At 39.6% G+C, this 24953-nt stretch overlaps 1 protein-coding gene across 2 annotated transcripts in view; it reads right to left on the bottom strand.

Moving 5' to 3' along the window:
- Positions 1-24953, bottom strand: part of FRY (FRY microtubule binding protein) — a gene marked incomplete at both ends in the record, with an annotated part of 292951 nt that overhangs the window by 223663 nt on the left and 44335 nt on the right. For both annotated transcript variants that reach the window (XM_080719965.1, XM_080719966.1), the window contains one exon: positions 14298-14497. In XM_080719965.1, the coding sequence (XP_080576091.1) occupies positions 14298-14497 (200 nt within the window). The remainder of the gene's footprint in view (positions 1-14297; positions 14498-24953) is intronic.

Below are 24953 nucleotides of genomic sequence, written 5' to 3'. Positions count from 1 at the left end.
GACACTGTGGATGCCCTCTTCTTTCCACTCAAATCAGCCCATCTCCCACCAGCCCTCTTCCTGCTTCTTCATACATTCGTTCTCTGTGACCTGCATAGGTCTGTCTTGCTTCTTAAATGTTTATATTCCCCAGGGATGAGTCACCCTGGAAATGTCTCCTGGAACGTTCCAACCCACCTCCCTCCAATCTGTGTGATTAAAACTTGTGAAATGAGTAGAAATTCCCAAAGACAACAGAAAACACCATCAAATGGAATAGATTTTAGGAAATCTTTAATGTCAGAATATTATATATATTATATATAATGTCATTATATTATTATATATATTATTTTCTAATATATTATATTTTATTTTCTAATAATATATATATATATATATATATATATATATACACACACATACTGAAATATACCTAATAAAGTCATACTATTGTTGGCAGGACCAATGGAAATTAAAATTTGCACTGATAAAAGTTGCTATGATGCTATAGTATAATCACCACTGCCTAAAATTGTGTTGATGATTTTTTGGAGTGTCAAAATGCAAGATGTCATGTGAAAACACAGAATATTATATCACAGTGTTCACAAGTTAGGAGCCTTCAAGATTCAGTACTATGCCTTGTGGGTGTTTTTTTTTTTATGTTGGTGGTGGCACTGGGGATTAAACTCAGAGGCACCCAGCTCATATTTTTATTTTTTGTGGGGCTGGGGATGGAACCTAGGGCAGTCTACCACAATGCTATATCCCGGCCCTATGCCATTGTGATTGCATGCAATTATTTTGAGAGTTTCTGTTACCTTAACACATGATGACATGCATCAAAAGATCTCTTATTTGTGTTAAAATAATGTCTCTATCCATGGCAAAAAAAAAATAAGCATATAATCAGAAAAGACTAGACTGAAAATAACTTGGAGAATAACTTTTACTCAGTTTTAAATTCTCAAAGAGGAAATTTTGATAATTTCCTCATAATGTCACTGGACACAAAAGTTATGGGCTCATTCATGGGTGAATTGAATACTTTATTAAATAGAAATAAAAGGCCCTTTGGTATTTTTTTTACTACTCTGGGATACTTTTCACATGGCTTATTTGCTATAATGTTCAATTGGACTAAGGTGGTTCATTATATTTCACTTCATAGTTGAAAGGTTTCATTTAGAAACCACTAAAGAAATGTTTTTCATTTACTTGATTCCAGGAATATTCATAAGGAGAAAAACAAACTTCGGATTGAACTGTGTATAGAAAAATCGAATTTGGGTGCTCATCTGAAACACCACCCCATTCAGCTGCTAAATGAACCTTTCAACAATTATCTCTGGGTTTAGCCATTAATGATGCATTGTCTCTTGGTTAGAATGAGTTTTCTGGTTTCTGGTGAACAATCTTTATAGATTACATAAAGGAGGTGCCAGGCTAAGGTGCCTCACAAGGAAATAACTATTTTAAAAGTTCTTTATTTATTTCTAACTTGAAAGTCAGCCAGTACTTTGTCAAGCATGATATAAATATTTCCCATCTGACCGGTGCTGTTTTTTAGTCTCCTTTCTGGACAGCTTTGATTTATATCACAACACTTAACAGGGAGCTAAAGCTAGAAATTATTTCTATTCTCTTTATTTTTCCCTTATTAGGTCTATTGAAGTAATAGGTTTGGTCAGAAAGACTAGCTGATTGCCCTTCTGGGATGCTGACTTGAATCCACAGTGTGGAGAGACATTAAAGCTTGTGTTTCTGCTATTTACACATCCTTAGTCAACAGACACATAACATTTGCTTAATATAGGCAGATTGGCTCCTACAATGGTGTAGAAAATCACCAAGGTACAAACTCTGGAATAATGAAATATTATAGGATCTATGCCATGGTGGAAGTTAGTTAACAGTTAGGACATCATGAACATGATTAATTTCGGTTGATTTTATGACCAGCCACCATCTTAAGATACAAACCTAATTTGAGGCAATAATTTTGTCTTTTAGCACACCATAATTCCCCAATTTACAAATTCCTTAAACATTAGAAAGGATTCCAAATAGAAAGAATCTGGTATTTCCTGGTATCTAGAAATCTGCAAATAAGACAGGCATCTGTGGGGTAAAATGTAAGACTGTGGCTGAATGTTCAATTTTTACAGGGTCTAGAGGTGACAGAAAGCTTTTATTTATTTTGAAGATTCAATCCAGGAGCACTTTACCATTCTTAACCGTTTTCATTTTTTATTTTGAAACTGGGTCTCACTAAGTTGCTGAGGCTGGCTACGGACCTATGATCTGGGATTACAGGTATGTGCCACCATGCTCAGCTCTTAGAAGCTTTACTAAGGTTTTATTTTTTTGGTGCTGGGATTAAAACCAAGGGCTTCATGCATGCTAGGCAAGCACTCTACTACTGAGCTACATCTCCAGAAAAAAATTAAAATTAAATTAAAAAATGGTATTTTATAACCTCAAACAGAGTGTTCCTAATTTCAGTCTGTTGTATCACAACAGATATGGCCTGAAGTCACAAGAGGAAGGTGGGCTGAGCATCTATTTTATTTGCTAAAGGCTGTCTATTTTATTTGCTAAAGGCTTTGCTTAGAGTCACATTGAATTAATCAGAACTACTAGAACCACTCATGCTATGTGTTTTGCTGGTGGTGGGTCACCAGTGTCCCTCTTCTAGTATGGTGTCTTGCTTAATGTTGGGTGGACTGAGAGCTATGTGGTGCCAGCTCTCGAGTCAGCAGCCTGGAGGAGCTAAGCCTGAGGTTAAGGCCAAGGACAGAGGTATGTTAACAGATGTTACTGCCCAAATCTGGAACAACATTAGCATGCAGTAATGCTGTCATTAGCTAATGGGCTTTCGATGCTGGTGCCAGCTGGCCAGGACTGGTGTTCATACAGGTTTGGTCTTAAGGCATGACATATTTCATCATAGATTCATGCTGTGCCTTGAGACATATTTGGCAGCTTGGATTCTTCAGAGACTTTATACCCTCAGAAAAGATTCTGTGTTACTTCATTTACTTTTAGTCTTATTTTCAAACAGAAATTCTCTTCATCATTTTGTTCATGTCAGCAAGGCAGTTAGATCATATTATGCAATTTTTAAGTAACTCCAGTATGGTACAACACTTTTATGAATTAGCATCATATCCACCAAGCCCAGCAGAGGGGCAGTATCTGAACAATGCTGCCTGTATCTTGTCCACTAAGTATTTTCTGAGCAGGGCTTATCAATCGCAATAATGAAAACCCCATTTCCCTAGCACCTTTCATCATAAAGGTTCTTTTAAGTTCCAGGCTGTTAGATGAAGAGGAGCATGGCTATCACTTCATCTCTGTGCAAGGGTGAGAGTCTGGTATATTGCCTTCTATTGAAATCGTGCAGATCTTTTCCTCTTTCCAGGCTTCAAAGTCAAAACAGAATAAATGATTTTCTTTCTAACTCTTTGTCAGGCGAGTTGGAATTTTTTTTTATTTGTCCCACTGACATTTTATGCTGTGAATCCAGATGGAATCCCTGGCCCGATCCCCAAATTAGCTTTCATTGCAGTTCTGCACAGGGACAGTTGATTAAACCAGGGTAGATTCAATGGGTTGTGACTTAGAAGCCTACAGATGTAAGAATTAGTACTTTTATTTCATTTGCCACTTACATTAGAGCTAAACCTGGCTGCCTGGCTACTATCATTCTATAGAAGTGAAAACAACAGTGGAATACATATGTGGTACTGGGGATTGAACCCAAGGGCATTCTTACTTATTGACTAATTGATTGATTGATTGATTGATGAAACTGGGGATTGAACTCAAGGACATTCTAACCCTGAGCTACTTGCACTCCCAGCCTGATTTTATTTTTTGAAACAGAGCCTCACTAAGTTGTCAAGGTTGGCCTTGAACCTGCGAGTCTCCTGTCTCAGCCTCCCCACTACTGGGATTACAGGCGCATTGTCACCAAGCCCAGCTGGTAGATCATATTTAAGTGGCTTTGCCTGAAGCACAAGTTGGTGGCAAGGCTCTGATGAGAACCCATGTTTCTTGTGTATTAACCAAGTTATGAGGAGGAAGATGGATCAAAGAGGCAGTTAGAGAAGAATGGAAAATTCCCAACATTTTCTGAACTTGCTTAACAACCCAGCCTTTCACATTTCAAGATACCTGCCCTCTTGGTGTGGGCTGGCATGACACTTGTCTCCGAGAGCCCATCCTCAAGCACTTGTGAGAGGTCCTCTTTGAGAGCTTCAGAAACCCACCAGAGGAGGACTCACTTCAAACTCAGCTTCACTGCCTGCGTCCTGTGCATTCCTGGTAAGCCTCAATACTCTGCTAGAAATACGGTGAGACGGTGGGCATGCCCTCTTGTCTGTTGTACTTTCGTTTGTTTGCTTTCGTCACTCCCCCAGGCATCTAGAGGGCCCCAGCTGCGGTTACCTAAAGTAGCTTTGGTTGTACTCTGTCGGTGGGTGTCACGGCCAAGTTCAGGACAAGCATTTGATGGTATTGATGAATATGGTGGCAGGCACCAGCTGGCCTGCTTGAGCCCCAGTGTGTTTGAGTGAACACAAAGAGAGGGAGTGCCAGGTTGACTTCTAAGGAAACACACCAGGAGATGTGCTTCCCCATCCTGGTGAGGATGAGGATGGTGGTGGCAATGGTGATGGTGACGATGACGACCGAGCACCTCGAATGGGCTCAGGATCACATGGGGAATGCCACACAGCTCACCGCTAATACCCTCAACCACCTCTAGAGACTGTTCCTCCCAGTTCCCAGCTGAGGGAAGAGGGGAGGCTGACTGGTACCCAAGGCCACACAGCACTCGAGGTAGAATCAGCATTGAGATTCAGATTGGAGTAAATAAAAAAGCTTTCTTTTTTAATCTTTAATGTGATCTCTTCTTGTTCATTCAATTGACAACATCAAAACTAATGAGAGCACTTGCATTTTGAAAAGCTGGAGAATCTTGGTTTTTTATAAGAATTTATTAAGAAGGCAATGGCCTGTGTTTACAGTGACAGATGCTATAGAAATAGTCACTTGTAGATAATGACGGTGCATATTCAGAGACTGTGTCTGACCACTAAGAGTCAACCTGACTCTCCATCTATTGCAGGGGGGAGGGGGGCAGGTGACCATATCAATGAATAATGAGGTATCCTTAGACCCCAAGGCAGGAGTTGCAAATCAATGTCCCTTGTACTTAGCACACTGTAGGGCATTCATCTGCCAGGTACAAAGGACAGAACACAATCTTTATTATCTGTGTAGTAGTAGGCAAGATGGCCTCTGCAAACATAGGAGTTTCTACAAAGACAGTCCTTTCACACTGCTGTATTGTTTAATTAATTTGTTCATATATTCATTAATATTCCCAAAAACCATTTACTAGCTAAGTATGGTGATGTATACCTGTAATGCCAGTATTTGGAAGTGGAGAAAGGAGAATCACAGGTTTGAGACCAGCCTCAGCAACTTAGTGAGACTCCCATTAATATAGCAAGATCCTGTTTTAAAACAAGAAGTATTGGAGGCGTAGCTCAGAGATAGAGTGTCATGTCTCTGGGTTCAATATCCAGTAAAACACACACACACACACACACACACACACACACACACACACACACACACACTCTTATTGTGTTCTATATGTAGAGCACTGTCATAAACATGAGAACATACTGTGTGTATGCATGTGCACACACGTGGGTGTCACAAGATGTGTCAGACACAGGTATCATAACCAAATAACTTATAGGTTAATATGGTGCTTTTTTAACTTAAAAAATTGCTTTTTACCACCATAAAATACATTTTATACTATGGTCTGGTATGCACACAGCTAATTGCAAGTTTTATAAAACAACACTTACCCTAAAAATCTATAAAATCCTCTGATATTTTCTATTCTAGCCTCTTCTAATTGCTCCAATTTAATGAAGATGGAACAGTCTGCTTGAGGGAACGATATGGTGGTTCCGATGAGCTAGAGGTTTACAGGTCTATGCAAGTTTGTGCCCACATGGTCATGATTACATGGAGAGTGCAGAGAAGAAATCAAATACACCTTGTTAGGTGTGTAAGTTGGGCCTTGACAAACAGGCGAGGAGCTGAGTGGCAGTCCAGGAAGAGGAGTCAGCATGCATGAATGCATGGTGGAAGGCCAGCAACATGGTACGCGGTGGAAGTAAGATGGATGTGGCCTAATCAGAAGTGGAAGAGAGTTACAAGATGGTTTCAAATGAGGACTGTGAGGGACAGAGCTGTGTTTGGGGAATATTCATCAGATGGGGTCAAGGAGGAAGATTGAGTGACAGTCCTCTCACTGTTCCTTTTCTTTGCCTTGGGGACATCCCACCTTGCCATGGAAACTTCTGTTTGCACATAAACCTCGTGGCACAGAGATCCACCCTTGCTTTATCTGCATGAGAAACAAAGCAAGAATCCTGCCCGAGAATGTGGGACAATAACCCCAAATCCCACATAATAAAAACATGGAAATGCTGAATGTTGAATGCAACATAGTATTTTTCTCTTCCTAACGTAGAAATGAGTTCACAAGACAAAGAGAGAGAAGACCGCCTTTCTCCTTGAAGGCAGCCTTGTGGCATCCCAGGGGGAGCACTGTTTGTCTCACTATCCTGGAAGAGTTTTTGTTGTCCACTTAGAGACAGGAAACAAAGCTGTGGGCCTTGAGGGGTGAGAAACTGGAAACAGGATGCCTTACATGAAGTTTGGTCCTAAACAATGAACTAATGAACTGGTAAAAAAAAAAAAAAATCTATACCCTAAAACAAGAAGATGAAAAGCTATTCTAGTGGGTTATTTGCTAAAAACAAGAAGAAAAAAGAAGTCACACCTAAGAATTTGAAACCATAAACTGAAGTCTTATATGAGTTTGGGGTTTACATTTATGTCACCTTTTAGTGCATAAATTTTAAGCTAAGAAAACAATATAATGTTTATCTCTGGTTAGTGATAACTGGGGCTACAGAAAGGAAGAAGAACAGAAAGAAAGATAGGTGTGCATGCTTATAACCCCAGCATTTGGGAGGCTGAGACAGGAGGATTGCAGTTCACAAATATCCTCAGCTACTTAGTGAGGCCTTTGCAACTCAGTGAGAACCTGTTTCAAAATAAAGAGTAAAAAATAGGGCTGGGAGCCGGGTGTAGTGGCGCACAATTGTAATCCCTGCGCTTGGGAGGCAGAGACAGGAGGATCGCGCAGGTTCAAAGCCAGCTGTGCGTGCTGGCTTAGGAGACCCTGTTTCCAAATAAAAATGTAAAAATAGGTCTGGGAGTGTAGCCCGGAGGTAGAAGGGCTCCCAGGAACTCCAGTACTACCACCAAAAAAAAAAAAAAAAAAAAAAAATAGGGCTGGGGGTGGAGCTTGGAGGTAGAATGTACCTGGGTTCCATCCCCAATATCACCCCACCCCATCAAAAAAAAAAAAAAAAAAAAAAAGGAAAGAAAGAAAGAAAGAGAGAAAGAAAGAAAAAGAAAAAGAAAAGGAAGCTCCATTAAAATGGAGCAGGGGACACCTGGCGTGGTGGTGCACACTTGTAATCCCCGCCCTTGGGAGGTAGAGACAGGAGGATCACGCAGGTTCGAAGCCAGCCCCGCTGGCTTAGGAGACCCTCTTTCCAAATAAAAATATAAAATAGGTCTGGGAGTGTAGCCCGGAGGTAGAAGGGTTTCCAGGAACCCCAGTACCACTAATAAATAAATAAATAAATAAATAAATAATTCAGGGAGGCTTAAGCAACAATTAGGTATAGCCTAAGAAAGCATCAATGAATAGGAAGATAGATGTGAAAAAAATTACTTGCAACAAGGTAGACAGAGACAAAGAGATAGAAATTATGAAAGAAGGGTAAAAAATATGCAATATACTATGAAAAGGTCCAATATATATCTATTAGGAGTGCCAGTAAATAAATGACAATATTTACATAATTAAAGGTTAAGAATTTTCCAGAACTGATAAAAAGATATAAATCTTCCATTCATGAAGCATAAGAGTCTTCAAAAGAAATAAACACATATTCACATTCAAATACAGTATAGTGAAACTTCAAAACATCAAAGACAAATAATAAAACTAAAAACAGAGCCGGGCATGGTAGCGCACACTTATAATCCCCGCGCTTGGGAGGCGGAGACAGTAGGATCTAGCTGGTTCAGAGCCAGCCTCACTGGCTTAAGAGACCCTGTTTCCAAATAAAAAAAAATATAAAATAGGTCTGGGAGTGTAACCCGGAGGTAGAAGGGCTTCCAGGAACCCCAGTACCACCAAAAACAAACAAACAAATAAAACTGTAAAAACAGAAAAAAAGCAAATAATCCACAAAGAACTAATAGATCAACTGCAGGCCTTTCAATGACAATGATGAGGCCACACAGTGAAATATACCTCTAAAACTCAAGAGGAGGATGAACATTAACTAGAATTCTTTTCCCAGTGATCACTGTTAATAAATGAGGGGGAAATAAAGATGCTGAGATGAATGAGATTGAATTATCACTCACTGACTTTTTCTGCATTGTTGTTTTGAAAATAGAAAAGAGATTTACAAATGACCCCATTTAGCTTATTTAGAATGCTTTGCTTGGGAAAGGCAAACTAATGGTTAAGACTGAACAAGTGCAAAGGACATCAAATGTCCCCGTGAAGCAATAAAATTAGAATAAAATTACTGACTTATTAATAGTAATGAATATGACTTGAACATCTTTTGGGTACACAGAGCAATATTGCTAAACAAGTGGAAGATGTTTAAAAAGTAAAAAAAAAAAAAACCTCTAAAATTTGATTTTGGTAGAACAATTATAATTCATGTCCTTTCTCCCCCCATGAAGGTTAGCTATTTGGATACTGACATAAATAAAAACCTTAAACTTCAATTTAATGTGGCATATAATCTATTGCACATGTCTTTGAGGACTGAACCCAAAGACATTCTCTGAGCTATAACTACACCACAGCCCTATTTTTATTTTTATTTATTATTTATTTATTTTTTTTGTGTGTGTCAAATTGGTATGGAATTCTGACTCATTATTTAAAAATGAAAAACTGAGCTGGGTATGGTGACATATACCTGTAATCCCAGTACTTGGAAGGCTAAGACAGAAAGACTGTAGATTCAAGGCCAGCCTCAGTAACATAGGAAGGTTCTCAAAAGCCTAACAAAACCCCATCTAAAAACAAAAAATAAAAAATAAAAAAAAGGGTTGGGGGTATAGCTCCAAGGTAGAATATGCCCCTGGGTTCATTCTTAGTGATAAATAAATAAATCAATAAATGCATACATGCATGGTAATTTCTTGTCCTTATATTTGCTTACTTATGCAAACATGCATGAGTAAGATAAAATTGAATAATATCAGTCCAAAGTAGTCCCCAAAGCCGGGCGTGGTGGCGCACGCTTGTAATCCCCGCACTTGGGAGGCAGAGACAGGAGGATCAAGCAGGTTTGTAGCCAGCCACTCTGGCTTAAGAGACCCTGTTTCCAAATAAAAAATAATATAAAAATAGGTCTGGGAGTGTAGCCCTAAGTTAGGAGGGCTTCCAGGAACCCCAGAACCACAAAAAAAAAAAAAAACCAAAACCAAAGTAGTCCCCAAATTACATACAGATAATACATTGATCCTTCTAGACTTTCTTCTTATTATTTTTTGCAATACTGGGGATTGAACCCAAAGATATTCTATCTGAGCTACGGCTACACTGCAGCCCTATTTTTATTTATTATTTATTTATTTTTTGTGTGTGTGTCACTGGAGATTGAATCCAGGGCATTCTACCTCCAAGCTACACCCCCAGCCCTATTTTATTTTTATTTTGAAACAGGGTCTCACTAGGTTGATGAGAGTCTCACTACTAGCTGGGGCTGTCCTCAAACCTGCAATCCTCCTGCCTCAGTCTCCCAAGTATTGAAATTAAATGTGTGGTGGCCCATGCCTGGCTGTTTTTTATTTTGAAACAGGGTCTCACTAAGGCCTCACAAGGCTGCTGAGGCTGCCTGCGAACCTGTAATCCTCTTGTCTCAGCCTCCCAAGTACTAGGATTATAAGTACATAGTACCACACCCAGTTTCTAAATTTTTTAAAATTACCTTTGCCACCTTCAGTTTTAGTTAAGAACAATAGAATATAATTTTGAGATTTGATACAAATACACATTAATTCAGAGTTCCAAAGGATTCAATATCTTCCTAACTGAGGCTAATTCAGCAAGAAAATAGAAGGGGACATGTCTTAAAATTCTTCTTGACTGTACTCTACAGACATAAAAAATAATCTCTTGGGCTGGGGTTGTACTTCAATGGTAGAGCACTGGCATAACATGCCCAAGACCCTGGGTTTGATCCCTGGCACTGCAAAGCAACAAAAACAAAACTAAACAACAACAACAACAACAACAACAACAACAACAAAATACCTTTTGCTATAGCTACAGGACAAAATGTCAAATGCATATTTATACTTTTAGACTCAGATAACAAGACAGAATCCATTTATGGTTACCATCCTATAAGTAAGCAAATATAAGGACAAGAAATTACCAAGCACTTTTTAGCAGACACAAAATGGATATGGGATGAATATTTACATCTTTGCCAAAAATAAATGAATAAATAAAAGGAGAAAAGCCTCTTTTATAAAAAGCAGCAATACCAAAAAATTGATTGAAGACATTTTTCAGCTAAAAACATCAAGCATATTTTTGTGACCATCAGTGCCTAGCAGAATCTCTCCCATGAGGCACATAATAAAGATTTACTGAGGGAGAAGAAATATATTTCTCTGTTCAGCTTCTCCCTTTGGGGGATATTTAAGTTGCTCTACCAAAGGAACACAATGTCTACTTCTAATCAGAAGAACACTGTAGTACACGTGAGCTTCTTAGACCTAACGCTTATTCAGAGAAGAAAAAAAGCCACATAAACAAATTCCAAGCTGAGTAAAGAAAAAGTTAAACTCAAACTTTAGTTTTAAATAACAGTATTTAAACCATTATTCTGGAAATGTGGATGGCCTGAAAGGGGTCATCTCTTTCAACTTGTGGACAACTTCCCAGTTCCTCAGGAACGTCCACTAGGTTATACAATTCCAGAGAGCCTCAGTGCACTGTTTTTGTACATCCCTAGTGTTAAGGAGTGAGATGCATCTTCATTGTGCCTCACCCCTTTCTCCTCCCTAAACTTCCCTAGAGCCCTGAACCCCAGGGCAGCTTCCTTCCACCCAGCCTCAGCGGTCCAAGGGTTCTGAGGATCAATACTGCTTTTCCATAGGAGTGTGGGCACTTAGCTTGGCTGACATAAGTCACAGTGTTGGTGGGAAAGATGAGTGGAGACATCTTCATGGAAAGATACCCATGCAAAGACTGACGATGGAGTGTAGCTGCTGACAATCAGAAGTGGGCTCTGCTCTCACCCAGCAATGTGGCATGACCTTGAGCAATTACTTAACCCTCTCTGTGCCAACTTTTAACATCTGAAAAGGGGAAATGACCTACAATCATTATAAAGGTAACAGGTTAAGCACAGCCTGGCATGTAGTAAGTATGCCATAAACATTAGCTATTAGTAGTCGTAAGAGTACTAGAGACATAAAAACATGAGTTAAGGGGGAAAGGTACTGCATGAAGGACAAGTTTAAGTGACTTAAGTTGTGAAAACAAGAAATGTGTTCCATTATAATAGGCATTCAATAAACAGACTTATGAATAGAATATATATAAAGTTAACCTCTATCCATCTAATAAAATGTGTCAAATTTTAACTCTCAGGTAAGCATACTTAACAAATGGGTGTTGTTGTGTAAGTTGTGGTTCTTACAAAGGTTATTTTTACAGGTGACACTGTACATCACCTGCTACATGTTTTTGGATATCTGTGCTGTGGCCTGCACAGTATTGCCCTCCACCATTCTAAGCAAAGCAAACTGAGATTATCTGCTTATTGTTTTAGTATCCTCATGGCAGTACAAAGCTGTGTTTATGGAAACGGCCGCATCACTCAGAGTTTCTTTTCTCTTATTGTGCAGAGCCCCGCGAAGGTCAGAAAACAAGTAATCTGAATCTGCCCATCACTCTTTCTTCCTTCCTTGCTGCCCTTTTCTGATTCTGCTATCCTGGGAGCCTTGCTAAAGCAATTAACAGACAGCCAACCCAGGCCTTATTTTCCAGCAGAAGCTTCTGCAAAGAAAGATGTTGAAATCCAAGGACATCATCTAAGATGGACCCAAAGGTAAGTGAATCAAAAATATCTTGTGTATCAATTTTCAGAAGATGAAGTGGGCTTTCTGAATGACCTGCCAAAACACTTCCTCTGACTGAGAATCTTATGTTCTCAAACTGAAAGCTAGAAGTCCAGACAGCCTCTTGAAAGATATTTTTTTCTTATTTATTTTTAATAGAGGATAAAATAGCTTGCTTAAGCATATATGCATAGCAGACACTAGACACAATTTTTTATAATTAATACTTTTTCTTATTAGAGTACATTTAGTCCTAAATGTAGCAGTGAAGTGGCTACTTCATTGTGTTTGTTGAATATTATTTTAAAAATTTCCCACACTCCAAGTTTCTTCACTTATCCCATTAAGCCCCGAGTTTTCAATTCTATAAATATTTTAATGAAATTGACATAGGTGCATTAAAATAGGTTAGAAATTATCATCTAGAGCTTATTTCCTTTTTTATATGCTTTCATATATATGGAATATTTATATATCCTTGATATATATTTTCATATACATATATTTTAATGCTCTAATAATTTATCTATTACTTTTCTCAAAAGAGTAGAACTTGCTGGGAGTGGAAGTGCAAGCCCAAAATTAATCCCAGTACTTAGGAGGCTGAGATAGGAGGATTGCAGGTTTCAGGCTAGCATCAACAACTTAGTGAGGCTCTCAGCAACATAAAGTGATCCTGTTTCCAAATAAAAAAGATAAAATGGGACTGGGGGTATATCCCAAAGGTAGAATGCTTCTGAGTACAATCCCCAGTCCAATAAAGAACAAAACAAAACACAAAAATGAATAGAATGCTAAAACATAATATGTAGAGCTGGGCGTGATGGCGCACGCTTGTAATTCCAGCATTCGGAGGTGGAGACCAGAGGATTCTGGTTTGTAGACAGTCTTAGCTATTTAGTGAGGCCCCTTGCAACTCAGTGAGACCCTGTTTCAAAAAATAAAGAATAAAAAAATAGGGCTTGGGGTGTCTCTCAAGAGGTAGAATGTCCCTCAGTTCCACCTCCGGTACTGCAAAAAATAAATAAAACACATAATATTTATTTTTAAATGACCATAGTGGTATACTTTTTGCTCAATTTAAGTTTTTATAGGTATTCCACATCAGAGATGATAGAACAAAATTGGTTAAACAAATTTTTAACCATCTGGGGATGGAATCCAGGGGTATTCGACCTCTGAGCTATACCCCCTGCCCTATTTTTTATTCTTAATTTTGAAACAGAGTCTCACTAAGTTGTGGAGGGCCTCACTAAGCAGCTGAGGCTGTCCATAAACTTGTGATCCTCCAGTCTCAGCCTCCTGAATGCTGGGATTACAAGTGTGCACCACCACACCCGGCTCTAACTATTATCTTTTGAGCTTTTGAAAATCACCTATGATATGAAAAATAATGCCAGGTATGGTGGCACATGCCTGTAATCCTAGTACTTGGGAGACTGAGAGCATATTGCAGGTTTGAGGCCAGCCTCAGCAACTTAGTGAGACCCTTTTTCAAAATAAAAATTGAAAAGGGCTGGGGGTATAGTTTGGAGGTAGAATGTCTTTGAGTTTAATGCCCTGTACCAAACAAACAAACAAACAAACAAACAAACAAACAAACAGGCAGACATCTTTCCAAAGTAAAGGAATATAAATCCATTCTTTGCTTGAGTGGCAAAATCTAGTAAACAGTCATCCCTCTATATCTGTGGAGAAACTAGTTCCAGAACCCCATTTGGATTTAAAAATCCACAGACACTCAAGTCCCTTACATAAAATGCATAAAACCTGCACACATCATCCTTCATATATGAATGATTTCTAGCTGACTTACAATACTTACTACCATGTTGTGTAAATAGTTGTTAAACTCTGTTGTTTAGGGAATAATAACAAAAAAAAGTGAGTTCAGGTTTAGTACAGATGCAGTTTTCTACAAGGTGTTTGATCTGAGGTTGCTTGAATCCATGCATGTAGAACCTGTGGGTACAGAAGGCCAGCTGTATCCAGCATAAAGATAGAAACAGGTGGGTTTTGTGGCACATACTCACCAGCGGCTCTGCCATAATGATGCGGATCTTGCGTTCAGCCTGAGTGGTGAAGTTGACAAATAAACTCTTGAGGACATACTCTCCTGGTTTGCTGTCTGGGTCCACATTGATGGGTAACATGGTTGGTGGCCCTTTCTCCCTGTGTGTGCCTGAAGCAGGTGGAACCGGAGGCTTGATATAACCGTTGCCAACTGGAGAGGCTGAAAAATAGAACAGATGCTCTTACTGGCTGAAAAATAATGCCATAAATATTCAGATAGGGCACATTTAACCATACATATAAGAATGCGAATCACATAAAAATGTTGTACTTTATATTATAATCTAGTCTTTTCCCTTAGAAATGGTGTTAGAATTAATTTTGATTACATGATCCTTAAATTATACCAAATTTGATAATCTCAAAATTCTTCTGGTTACCACATAGAGGCAGCTGATAAATCTTACAATAATTAAGATGGTTTGGGCTTCTTTTTTATGTTTCAGGCAAATGGACTAAGAAAATGTACAATGGGGGGGGGGAGTAGCTTTTTGGTTTTTCTCATTGCAGGAAAAAAAACCTTCTGTCCTTCAGTAGGATAGTGAAAGAGATTCAGGGGTCATATCTTCCAGTTTTCAGGGGCCCAGATGGCTCTTGCCCTCAAAAGGGATGAACCTCTATAAAAATAAAAGGCTAAGGCAGATTCCTGTTTGTGCTCTCCGATGATTTAAATTTTCACTTTCCATCATTGGCTCAAATTGGGATGCCCATGTATGTGTGTAAAACTTTTTCTCATTTTTAATTTTTATTTTTTCACAGTGCTGGGAATAAACTCCCAGGGCCTTGAGCAAGCTAGGCAAACTCTCTAACACTGGAGCTATAGCCCCAGCCCTTGTCTTTTACAAAATGCATAAATTCCCTACGTGGATTAGATGTTGAACAGGGGCTGTTGTCTGGGCTCCTGATGAGTGCCCCATTCAGAATGCAACAGAATTAGACAAAGGTTTTCTTTTCCTTAGTTACTGGAAAAAAATTTCTCTTGTTCACAAATGCAAATTTTGTCCCTCTACTTTTTTCTGGTACTTTGACATGTTAAACACATTAGAGCATACCAGTTGAATACTTTTAAAGATAGTCAGCTCTCAATACCCAAGAAAAGACATGTAAGAACAAGTGAGCTTAGGATAGAGACATGAGGAACAGTGAGGACAGGATGAGAAAACAGTCTTTCAAAGGGAGAACACAGTTTTGGGTAACTGGATACAGAGATTAAGGGAAAAAGTTATTAAAAACTAATTTCTGGTTTGGACACTGGTTTAGTTATCAACAGAATGATGCATTGGTAATAAAATAGGAACAAGATTCTCTGAAAGCTGAATACACATAACTACAAGTAAAGGCAAGACTTCCCTTACCTTCTTTCTATTCCAAGTCTAATTCCAAGGAAGCCATACAAATGGTTTTTTTTTAAATTTCACTGAATTACAACTAAACCTTTAAGGTTATGTTGATGATTCTCCCTATTTTCCCCACCCTTTCTGCTTTAATTCATATAACCTGTCATATGGTTCAGTGGTCCCTTATATCTGTTGTGTCTTTCCAGATCTCAACTACCACCACACCAAAGGAATATGGCCTCTTAAGTCATAACAATAAAATAAAATGTGTTGTATATTTCTGCTTTCCACCTACCCCTTATTCTCATTAGCACCATCCTAATCTAGGCCCTCGGAGACATATGGTTAGATTATGACATCAACTGACTTTATTCTGTTTGACATGCCAAGCCAATCTTTCTTCTGCATGGTTTTATTTATTTATTTTTTGGTGGTACTGGGGTTCCTGGAAGCCCTTCTACCTCCGGGCTACACTCCCAGACCTATTTTTACATTTTCATTTTGGAAACAGGGTCTCCTAAGCCAGCGCGCGCGGCTGGCTTCGAACCTGCGCAATCCTCCTGTCTCTGCCTCCCAAGTGCGGGGATTACAAGCGTGCACCACCACGCCCGGCTTCTGCATGGTTTTAATCATGACATTTTTCTGCTTGAAACTTTCAATAATTCCCAGTTATCATCATCAGGCCTCAAACACACTGGCCTGGCTTTTCAGGCCTTCCATAGTTCACCCTGTGTGAAAATCCCAATGATGTCCTGACTAGCACATGAGAATGCTATTCCCATGGAAGCCTTCCTTCTTTCTCTCCTTTTGCTCCTGTCCCTACTCTGCCCTTATACTCTTCCTTTTTTTTTCCCCCTAGTTAGCAAAGTGGTTTTGCCTAGGATTGGCTGTGTCATTGAACCATGTCCTCTTTCTAGCTATATCCTTTCGAAGTTCCCTAACAAGACCATAGCTTGCCAGATGTAATACTCTGTCCTTTAGTAACTAATTACAAAATAAGGTTGCCCTTTGATTTTTTATGAGGGAATGGATTCAGGACTTCCTAGTGATACTAAAATTCAAGGATGCTCAAGTCTCTTATATAAAATGTTGTAGTATTTGCACAGAACTTTTGCATACCCTCCCTTATGCTTTAAATCATGTCAAGAAGACTCATAATACCTCTTAATACAACATAAATACGATGCAAATAGTTGCTATATGGTATTGTGCAGGGAAAAACGACATTAAAAACAAGTCTATATGTGCTCAGTACAGATACTTTCCATCCGAGGCTGGTTGAATCCATGGATGTAGAACCTACAGACACAGAGGGCCAACTATGGAGAGTTCTTTTCATAGATAATACTCAATAAATCTTCTTAAATAACTAACTAAAGCATTTTACTTTATTTGTATATGTCTAAGAGTGATTCATAGGGTGGAAACTGCATAAGGAGACTCAGCAATATCACAGTCTTTAAAGAGTAGAGCACAGAATTTGCAATGGAAGAACCATTAATTAAAGGGCACCACAAGCAGCTTATTAAAAGATACTACTTATTCAAAGGGGCCTATCAAAATCAGGTGATTAAAATAAATCTGCCCCCTCCTCTACTTTGTCTCTTACTCGCTCAGCACAGATACCTTGTGGAAAAAAGGACAGTCCTCCAGCTCCAATTCCCAGAGGTACATTGAGTTCCACAAGCTCCCGTCCTAATGTATCACAGGCATCATGCCAGAGAACTAGCGACTGGAATATCAACTTAAAACATCTATCTGGAGTACAACTTTTTATTATCTTTGGTTTTCCACAAGATTGAATCCATTTCTAGATGACAGCAATAATTGAGTTGATGTAAAGTACAATTGCAAGAGCAGATCCATAATTACAAGACTCGTGGGACTAAAACTCCTAACTCTCACGGGAGGATTTTCATGAGCATGACCTCTGGCAGTCCTCTTGCTAAGCTGCATTTTGAACTAGGTAGCTGAAATCCAGAAACCACAATACCTTTCAGACAAATCTTCCATATAAAGGCCACAGTACCAAATTTGCTGCTATCACAAAACACATTATCCACCTGTGTTTCAAAGCCAGACATCTTTGAGAGTATAAAAGTCAGCTGAGCACATGCTGGTCTAGACTCGAGTATCAAGACTTGAGGTGATGGTGGCCGTTACTCTGAGCCTCACACAGGTCATCTTGGGCAGATGGAGAGAGAGAAAGTTACAGGGGTGACTGTCCTTTCAATAACTTAGTCATTTGATGACAATGTATTTGAGAGCTGGGAAATTCATGTTCCCTAGTTGTCAAAATTGAGCCACAATTTAAATATCACCATTAGAAAAAAATCATTAGACCATCCCTCAGCACTTGCTTGATCTTAGCCTTTATATAACTAGGATTCTTTTTCAACATATTTGGAAGAAAAACAGCCTTTTCAATAAATAGGGCTGGGAAAACTGAATATCCGTATGTAAGGGAATAAAATTAAACCTAATATCTCACTCTGTATAAAAGTCAACTCAAAGTAGATCAAAGACCTGAGAATTTGACCAGAAACTTTGTAATTACTAGAAGAAAACAAAGGACCAAATGCACGAATATATAGGCATTGCAGAGTCTTACTCATCAAGACCCCCAAAGCTAGGAAGTAAAACCAAGAATTAATAAATGGGATGGCATCAGGGAAAAAGATGTACAGCAAAGGAAACAATCAAGAGCATTGAGAGTCTACAGAATGGGAGAAAATCCTTGCCAGCTCTCTGACAGAGTTTTAATATCTAGGATATATACCAAACTCAAAAAACAGCTTAACACCGAAAAGCCAAATAGCCCAATCAATACATGGACAAATTGAACTAACTAGACATTTCTCAAAAGAAGAAATACAAATGGCCAAGAAATATGTGAAAAATGTTCAACATTATTAGCAATTGGGGAAATGCAAAACACAATTTCACTGAAATTCCATCTAACTCCAGTTAGAATGGCGATCATCAAGACCACAAACAGTGATAAATGCTGAAGCCATGAAGAAAAGGAGCATTTATACACTATTGGTGGGATTGTACATTAGTACAACCACTATGAAATTAGTATGGAGTTTTTTTAAAAGACTGGAATGGAACCACCTTATGACCCAGCTATACTACTCCTCAGTATCTTTCCAAAAGAACTAAAGCCAGCATGCTATAGTGATACATGCATACGCATGTTTATAGCAGCATAATTCATAATAGCCAAATTGTGGAACCAACTCAGGTGTCTGGCAACAAATGAATGAATAAAGAAAATGTGCTAAATTACACACAGTGGAGCTCTACTCAGTCATAAGGGAGAACAGAATTATATCATTTGCAGAAAAATGGATAGAACTAGAAATTGTGCTAAGTGAGATCAGCCAGTCTCAGAAAGTCAAGGATGGCGTGTTTTCTCTCATATGTGGAAGCTGGAGAGAAAACAGGAGAGATAAGAGACCTCATGAAAACGTGGAGCGAGGCCAGGAGAGCAACAGAAGAAGACCGAGGAAAGGAAGAGGGCAGGACTGGAGAGTGCAGGGAAGAAAACAGACCAAGTGCTATTACGTGCATATATTATATGAACGTATCACTGTGAATCTCACTATAATGTACATTACTAGGGCATCAGTAATTTTTTATAAGATCCAGTTTCTAAGCTCATAATAGCCAGAAAATAGAAAACTATAAGGGAGGATATAACTTCTATGAATAGAAACTCTAGCAATCAAAGAAGAAAAAGATGAAAAAAGGAGATGTCACCATCTAGAAAATCACCAGAATTTTAAGATGCAGGCGCCTGACCCCAGCGGCCTTGTGGGGTGAACAGATGCTGGCTCCGTCCTGTGTGTTGTCACAACCAATTCTCGCGATGCCTGGCTGCCCTGAGCGCTTTTAGGGAAGGGGATCCATAAGATGACAAAAAAGGTAAAACGAAAACTACTTTTGGTGTATGCAAGGGATAAATCCACTGCTTCTGAGAAGCCAACTCTCAAGAATTCAATCTGGATTGTCCTAGGTTTGATTTTTGACCAAAATTTATATCTGACTGAAAAAAAACACAACAAAATAAAGTGTGGATGCTGGAATAGCCCCATTTCAGCTCCTTCTTCCAGCTTTGTGCACACAGGTGGTGCTGTTGGAATCTACTCGTCTCTGTCTGGGGTGCTGCTCTTCTTTTGGACCTGGAATGCTAAGCAAATACTCCCACCATTCTGGGTCCACATCTGTACGCCTCCTCTACTTGGCTGGGCTGGGCCCTGCCTTCCAGGACCACTCAGCTGACCCACGGGGGCAGCACCAGCCTTCCCTAACACTGGATCCCTCACAGCGAAAGGGGCCCAGGCATCGTCTGTCTCACCTTCTCCTTCCAAATATTTGTTGAAGGAAGAACTTTTAATTTGTTGGCTCAAAGACTCTCATTAGACTTTCCTGCATGGCAAATTTTTTAAATCTATTTTTGCTTTAATTGTGATATGGTACATGTAATAAAATGTATCCTTTTAGCCATTTTCAGGGGTGTGGCTCAGTGGCAGCCATGCATGCAATGAATGTTTTAGCTTCAGCTCCCTCTGCCCTCCTTCTTCTTTCCTTCTTTGTTCATCTTTCTCTTTTCACTTAACAGCTCAATGTGCCTAGAAATTGATGTTCCCACAGGGTGGGGGCTGAGGTGGGTGGAAAAGAAGGGCTTAATGTTCACATCTGGGTTGGTAACTACTGAATCCTTTTGAAATGTCCTCCTCCTCCTCCTCCTCCTCCTCCTCCTCCTCCTCCTCCTCCTCCTCCTCTTCCTCTTCCTCCTGATCCTTTTGAAATGTGCCTTCTTTCCTCGTCATTGTCGTCGTTGTAGTAGTAGCAGTAGTAGTAGTAGTAGTAGTAGTAGTAGTAGTAGTAGTAGTAGTAGTACTGGGGATGGGGCATTCTTCCTGAAAGCTACACACCCAGCCCTATTTTTTCTTTTTCATTTTGAAACAGGGTCTCACTGAATTGCAGAGGACCTCACTAAGTAGCTGAGGATGGCCTTAAACCTGAATCCTCCTGTCTCAGCCTCCCTCACGAATGCTGGGATTACAAGTGTGTGTCGCCATGCTCAGCTCTATCTTCTTATTTACATTTTAATCTTAAACATGTTCTACTTTTTTTCTATTGCTGATTTCTATCTCCCCATGGGTTTTGTTAATGTTCTTTTATTATTTTTACTCCAAATTCTGCTCCTATTGGGTTTTTTCCTAAATTCAGAGGGTTTCCCTCTTTCTCTGGATCTTTATAATTTATATTAAGTGGAATCCATTCCTTAATCCATAAGGAGTGTGTTTTAGGCTTTGGAGCCACAACCATTTCTTCTTTATTAGACCTCTTTCTGACTACTAGGGATGCTCTCTTGAATGTGACTCTATTTCCCTACAGTTTCACTGACTAATAGCTTTATTTATAGTCTGGCTACCCTTAGTTGTCCAGTAAAATCTCTCTGAGTTACCAACATTTACAGGAATACCTATCTCCTAACTGCAGCAGCAATGTAAATAACTACCACCGTTTATAGTCCAGATACATTTTTATTATTGAGGCTCAAAAGAAAGGAGATGCCATCTTGAGCTTCCTCCTACCAGAGCCGTGGAGGCTACCGGTGGCAACAGAAGTGCTGGAAAGTAATCGGCTTCTCTGTTGGATTTTCAGAGTGACAGTTCCATGTCTCATTAGAGGTGATCACGCACTCTAACAGCATTCACTTCACAGGTGCCTTGTTTCAGCACTGCACTAGGCTTGGAGAAGATGGCGGCTCTTGACCCAAGGATCTTACATTCTACCAAGGCAGGGGAACGTGGCCAGAAATTTCATGTATACACGTATGAAATCATATTAGATTTCAAATGTCCTTAAAAAAAGGAAATAATAAGCAGGATGACAAGCTAGAGGAAGCTGCTTCTTTATACCTGCTAGAAGGTGTTCAGGTACCATCGCTTGGAGCTGCTGCAGAAATGAATAGAAGCTGTGTGGATTCTTGGCATCTAAGAAAATCCAGACCCATTGGCTGGGAAGGATCCTCCTTCTTCCTCCTCCTCCTCCTCTTCCTCCTCTTCTTCCTCCTCCTCCTCTCCTTCTTCTTCCTCCTCCTCTTCCTCCTTTTCTTCCTCTTCCTCCTTTTCTTCCTCTTCCTCCTTCTCCTCTTCCTCCTCTTCTTCCTCCTTTTCTTCCTCTTCCTCCTCCTCCTCCTCCTCTTCTTCCTCCTCCTTCTTCCTCTGGATCCTCCTTCTCCTCCTTCTTCTTCTGGATCCCCCTCTTCCTCTGCTTCCTTTTTCTTCTTTTTTTTTCAGTGCTGGAAATTGAACCTAGGAGTGTTCTACCTCTGCAACACACCTGCAATCCTATTTTATTTTATATTTGAAACAGGGCCTCACTATGTTGTTGAGGGCCTCACTAAGCTGCTAGACTTGCCTCAAACCTGTGACCCTCCTGTTTCAGCCTCCCAAGTCCTAGGATTACAGGCATGTGCTACCATGCCCGGCCAGGATACTCTTCTGATCCATGGATTTGGCCGCCCCTTGTGTGTGTCAGTGTAGGTAGAAATGGGAATTTTAATCAGCCAGTGAAGGGCATGAGTCAAAATTCCCAACAGGCACTGGCTTCCAGGTCTCCTTTCACAAAGTATCCCCAGAAAGGGGGTACATTTCACCTGCCTTCCTGCGGGCCTGCGGAGACAGATCAGCCTGCAGCCAAGGCATGCAGCACTTTTCCTGATGCTTCTATTACTGGAATCTGACCCTGAACTTAAAAAAAATGGTTTCATTTTTTTTTTTTAAAGTGACTCCAATCATTCAAAGTAGATGCTCTTCCTAGAAATTGTGCTCTAATTAAACCAAGTTCCTCTGCAGAGATCAGTGGAAACTTCTCTCTCAATAAATGACTAAATTTATGAGATTTCTTTGTTCACAGGTGGATGGATATACATTATTCTATCTGCCAGTTCTCGGTACTTTGCTTATTTTGCAGGTGCCAAAGGTAAGCCCTGGTCGTTACTAAAAACTAGGGTCTTTCTTTAGAACCATGCTTCACCTAATCTCCCCTTTTCTGGGTAAGATTTATTTTGTTTACCGACATTACAAGAACATTTCATAAAACCTAACAAGCCAAGGATGACGCAGCTACCGTGAGAACATGTCACACTGTGTATAGAAAAATAATAAATTGTCCACTAACGTATTTATGAGGGTGCTTAATAAATGATGCGTCAAAAGGTACTGCAAATGCTCAGAACTCACAGTCATATGGGGTAAATTAGGGCAAAAAGGAAAAAACAAAACAAAACAAAAACCCTCCAAACATGATAGGAAGAATTATTTTCCTCTGAAGAGGGATATTAAGAAATAGAAAATGTAGGAATAAGGAGAAACAAACTGGTTTGAGCAATAGAAAAAGCTTGCTTAATAAAGTAATAGATGATTCATAAATGATTTACTATGATTTAATGTAGGCCAAGAAAAGGATAGTATCAGGTAAAAAAATTACCCAGAAATAATTTTTACTGTAGAAGGAAAATAGATCCAAATGCACATTAATTTCTGCTTTGTTGATTTTATAACATTTCCATAAAATTCTAATAATGTGAAATGAACCTCTTATTTTTATGGATTAAATACATTCCTCCTTTCTCTTATACCATTTTGTTCTTTTGCCATTCTCAAATTGTGTTCTTTCAAGTTTTAGGGCCCACAAGACATCTCTAGAACAAGTGGTATCTTGAATCTTTTATATAATCCTAGGAGGCCAAGCAATCTCCCTTTCACAGATAAGATCCTGCAAGTTCGGAGAGGTCAAAGGACCGGCCAAGGTCACAGAGCAATCAACTCGGGATTTGAGCCTGTGTCTGCTTGACATTATATCTTGTAAGCTCCCCAGATCAACCCACCTTTTATTTTTTATGTATTTAAAACAAATCTTTATTTTATTTTGATAAGAACACTGAACATGAGATCTACTCTCTTTAACAGATTTTTAACTATACATTCTTGTTAGCTACAGGCATATACTGTACAGAAGAACCCCAGAGCTCATCCTCCTCCTTTTTTTGGTGGTACTGGGGTTCCTGGAAATCCTTCTACCTGCGGGTTACACTCCCAGACCTAAAAAAACCACTATATATATGTGGTACTGGGGATGGAACCCAAGGGCCTTCTACCTCCGGGCTACACTCCCAGACCTATTTATATATTTTTTATTTGGAAACAGGGTCTCTTAAGCCAGCAAGGCTGGCTTTGAACCTGCGTGATCCTTCTGTCTCCAGCTCCCAAGCGCGAGCTCATTCCCCCTGTTGAGCTGCAACTTAAGGTCAACTGATTAGCAACTGATTCCCTTCCCCAGGCTCTGGCAACCACCATTCTCTGCCTGGATTCTATGAATTTGTCTGTTTTAGAGATCTTATACAAGTGAAATAATGTAATATTTGCTTTTTTTTTTTTTTGTGGTACTAGGGATAGAACCCTTCTACCTCCAGGCTACACTCCCAGACCTATTTTATATTTTATTTGGAAACAGGGTCTCTTAAGCCAGAGAGGCTGGCTTCGAACCTGCGCGATCCTCCTGTCTCCACCTCCCAAGTGCAAGGATTACAAGCATGCGCCACCGCGCCCGGCAATATTTGCATTTCTATCAATGGTTTATTTCACTTAGCATAAGGTCTTTAAGGATCATCTATGTTACTGCACATTACAGAACCTCCTCCTTCTCCTCCTCCTCTTCCTCCTCCTCTTCCTCCTCCTCTTTCTCCTCTTTTTTCTTTGAGATACTGGAGATTGAACCCAGGGGCATTCTACCTCCAAGCTACACCCCAGCTCTATTTTTGTTATTCTTTATTTTGAATCACTAAGTTGCAGAAGGCCTCACTAAGGAGCTGAGGCTGGCTGTGAACCTGCGATCCTACTATCTCAGCCTTACAAGCATGTGTCACCACGCCCTGCTCTCACCTTCTTCTTAAAATGTGAATAATATTTCATTATATGTATATGCCACATTTTCATTAAACACTCATCATTTGGTATAGTGGTATCATGCAAGATTCCTATCTTGTCTTTTAAAACAAACCAGCTGCTTATGATGATGATTGAGTAAAATAAGTCCCCTCTCCCATGGTTTTTGCTCTGGTATAAGCTACTTTTGGGGACATCAGAGGGTAATAAAATAAAATATAAATGTGAGGGGCTGGGGATGTAGCTCGGTGGTAGAGTGTTTGTCTCATATGTATGAGGGCCTGGGTTCAGTCTGCAGCACTGCAAAACAAAA

The sequence above is a fragment of the Muscardinus avellanarius genome, assembly GCF_963383645.1.
Source record: "Muscardinus avellanarius genome assembly, chromosome: 2".
NCBI classification, from domain to species: Eukaryota; Metazoa; Chordata; class Mammalia; order Rodentia; family Gliridae; genus Muscardinus; species Muscardinus avellanarius.
The sequence above is the reverse complement of the archived record's forward strand: the minus strand, read 5'-3'. Positions and strand labels throughout refer to the sequence as shown.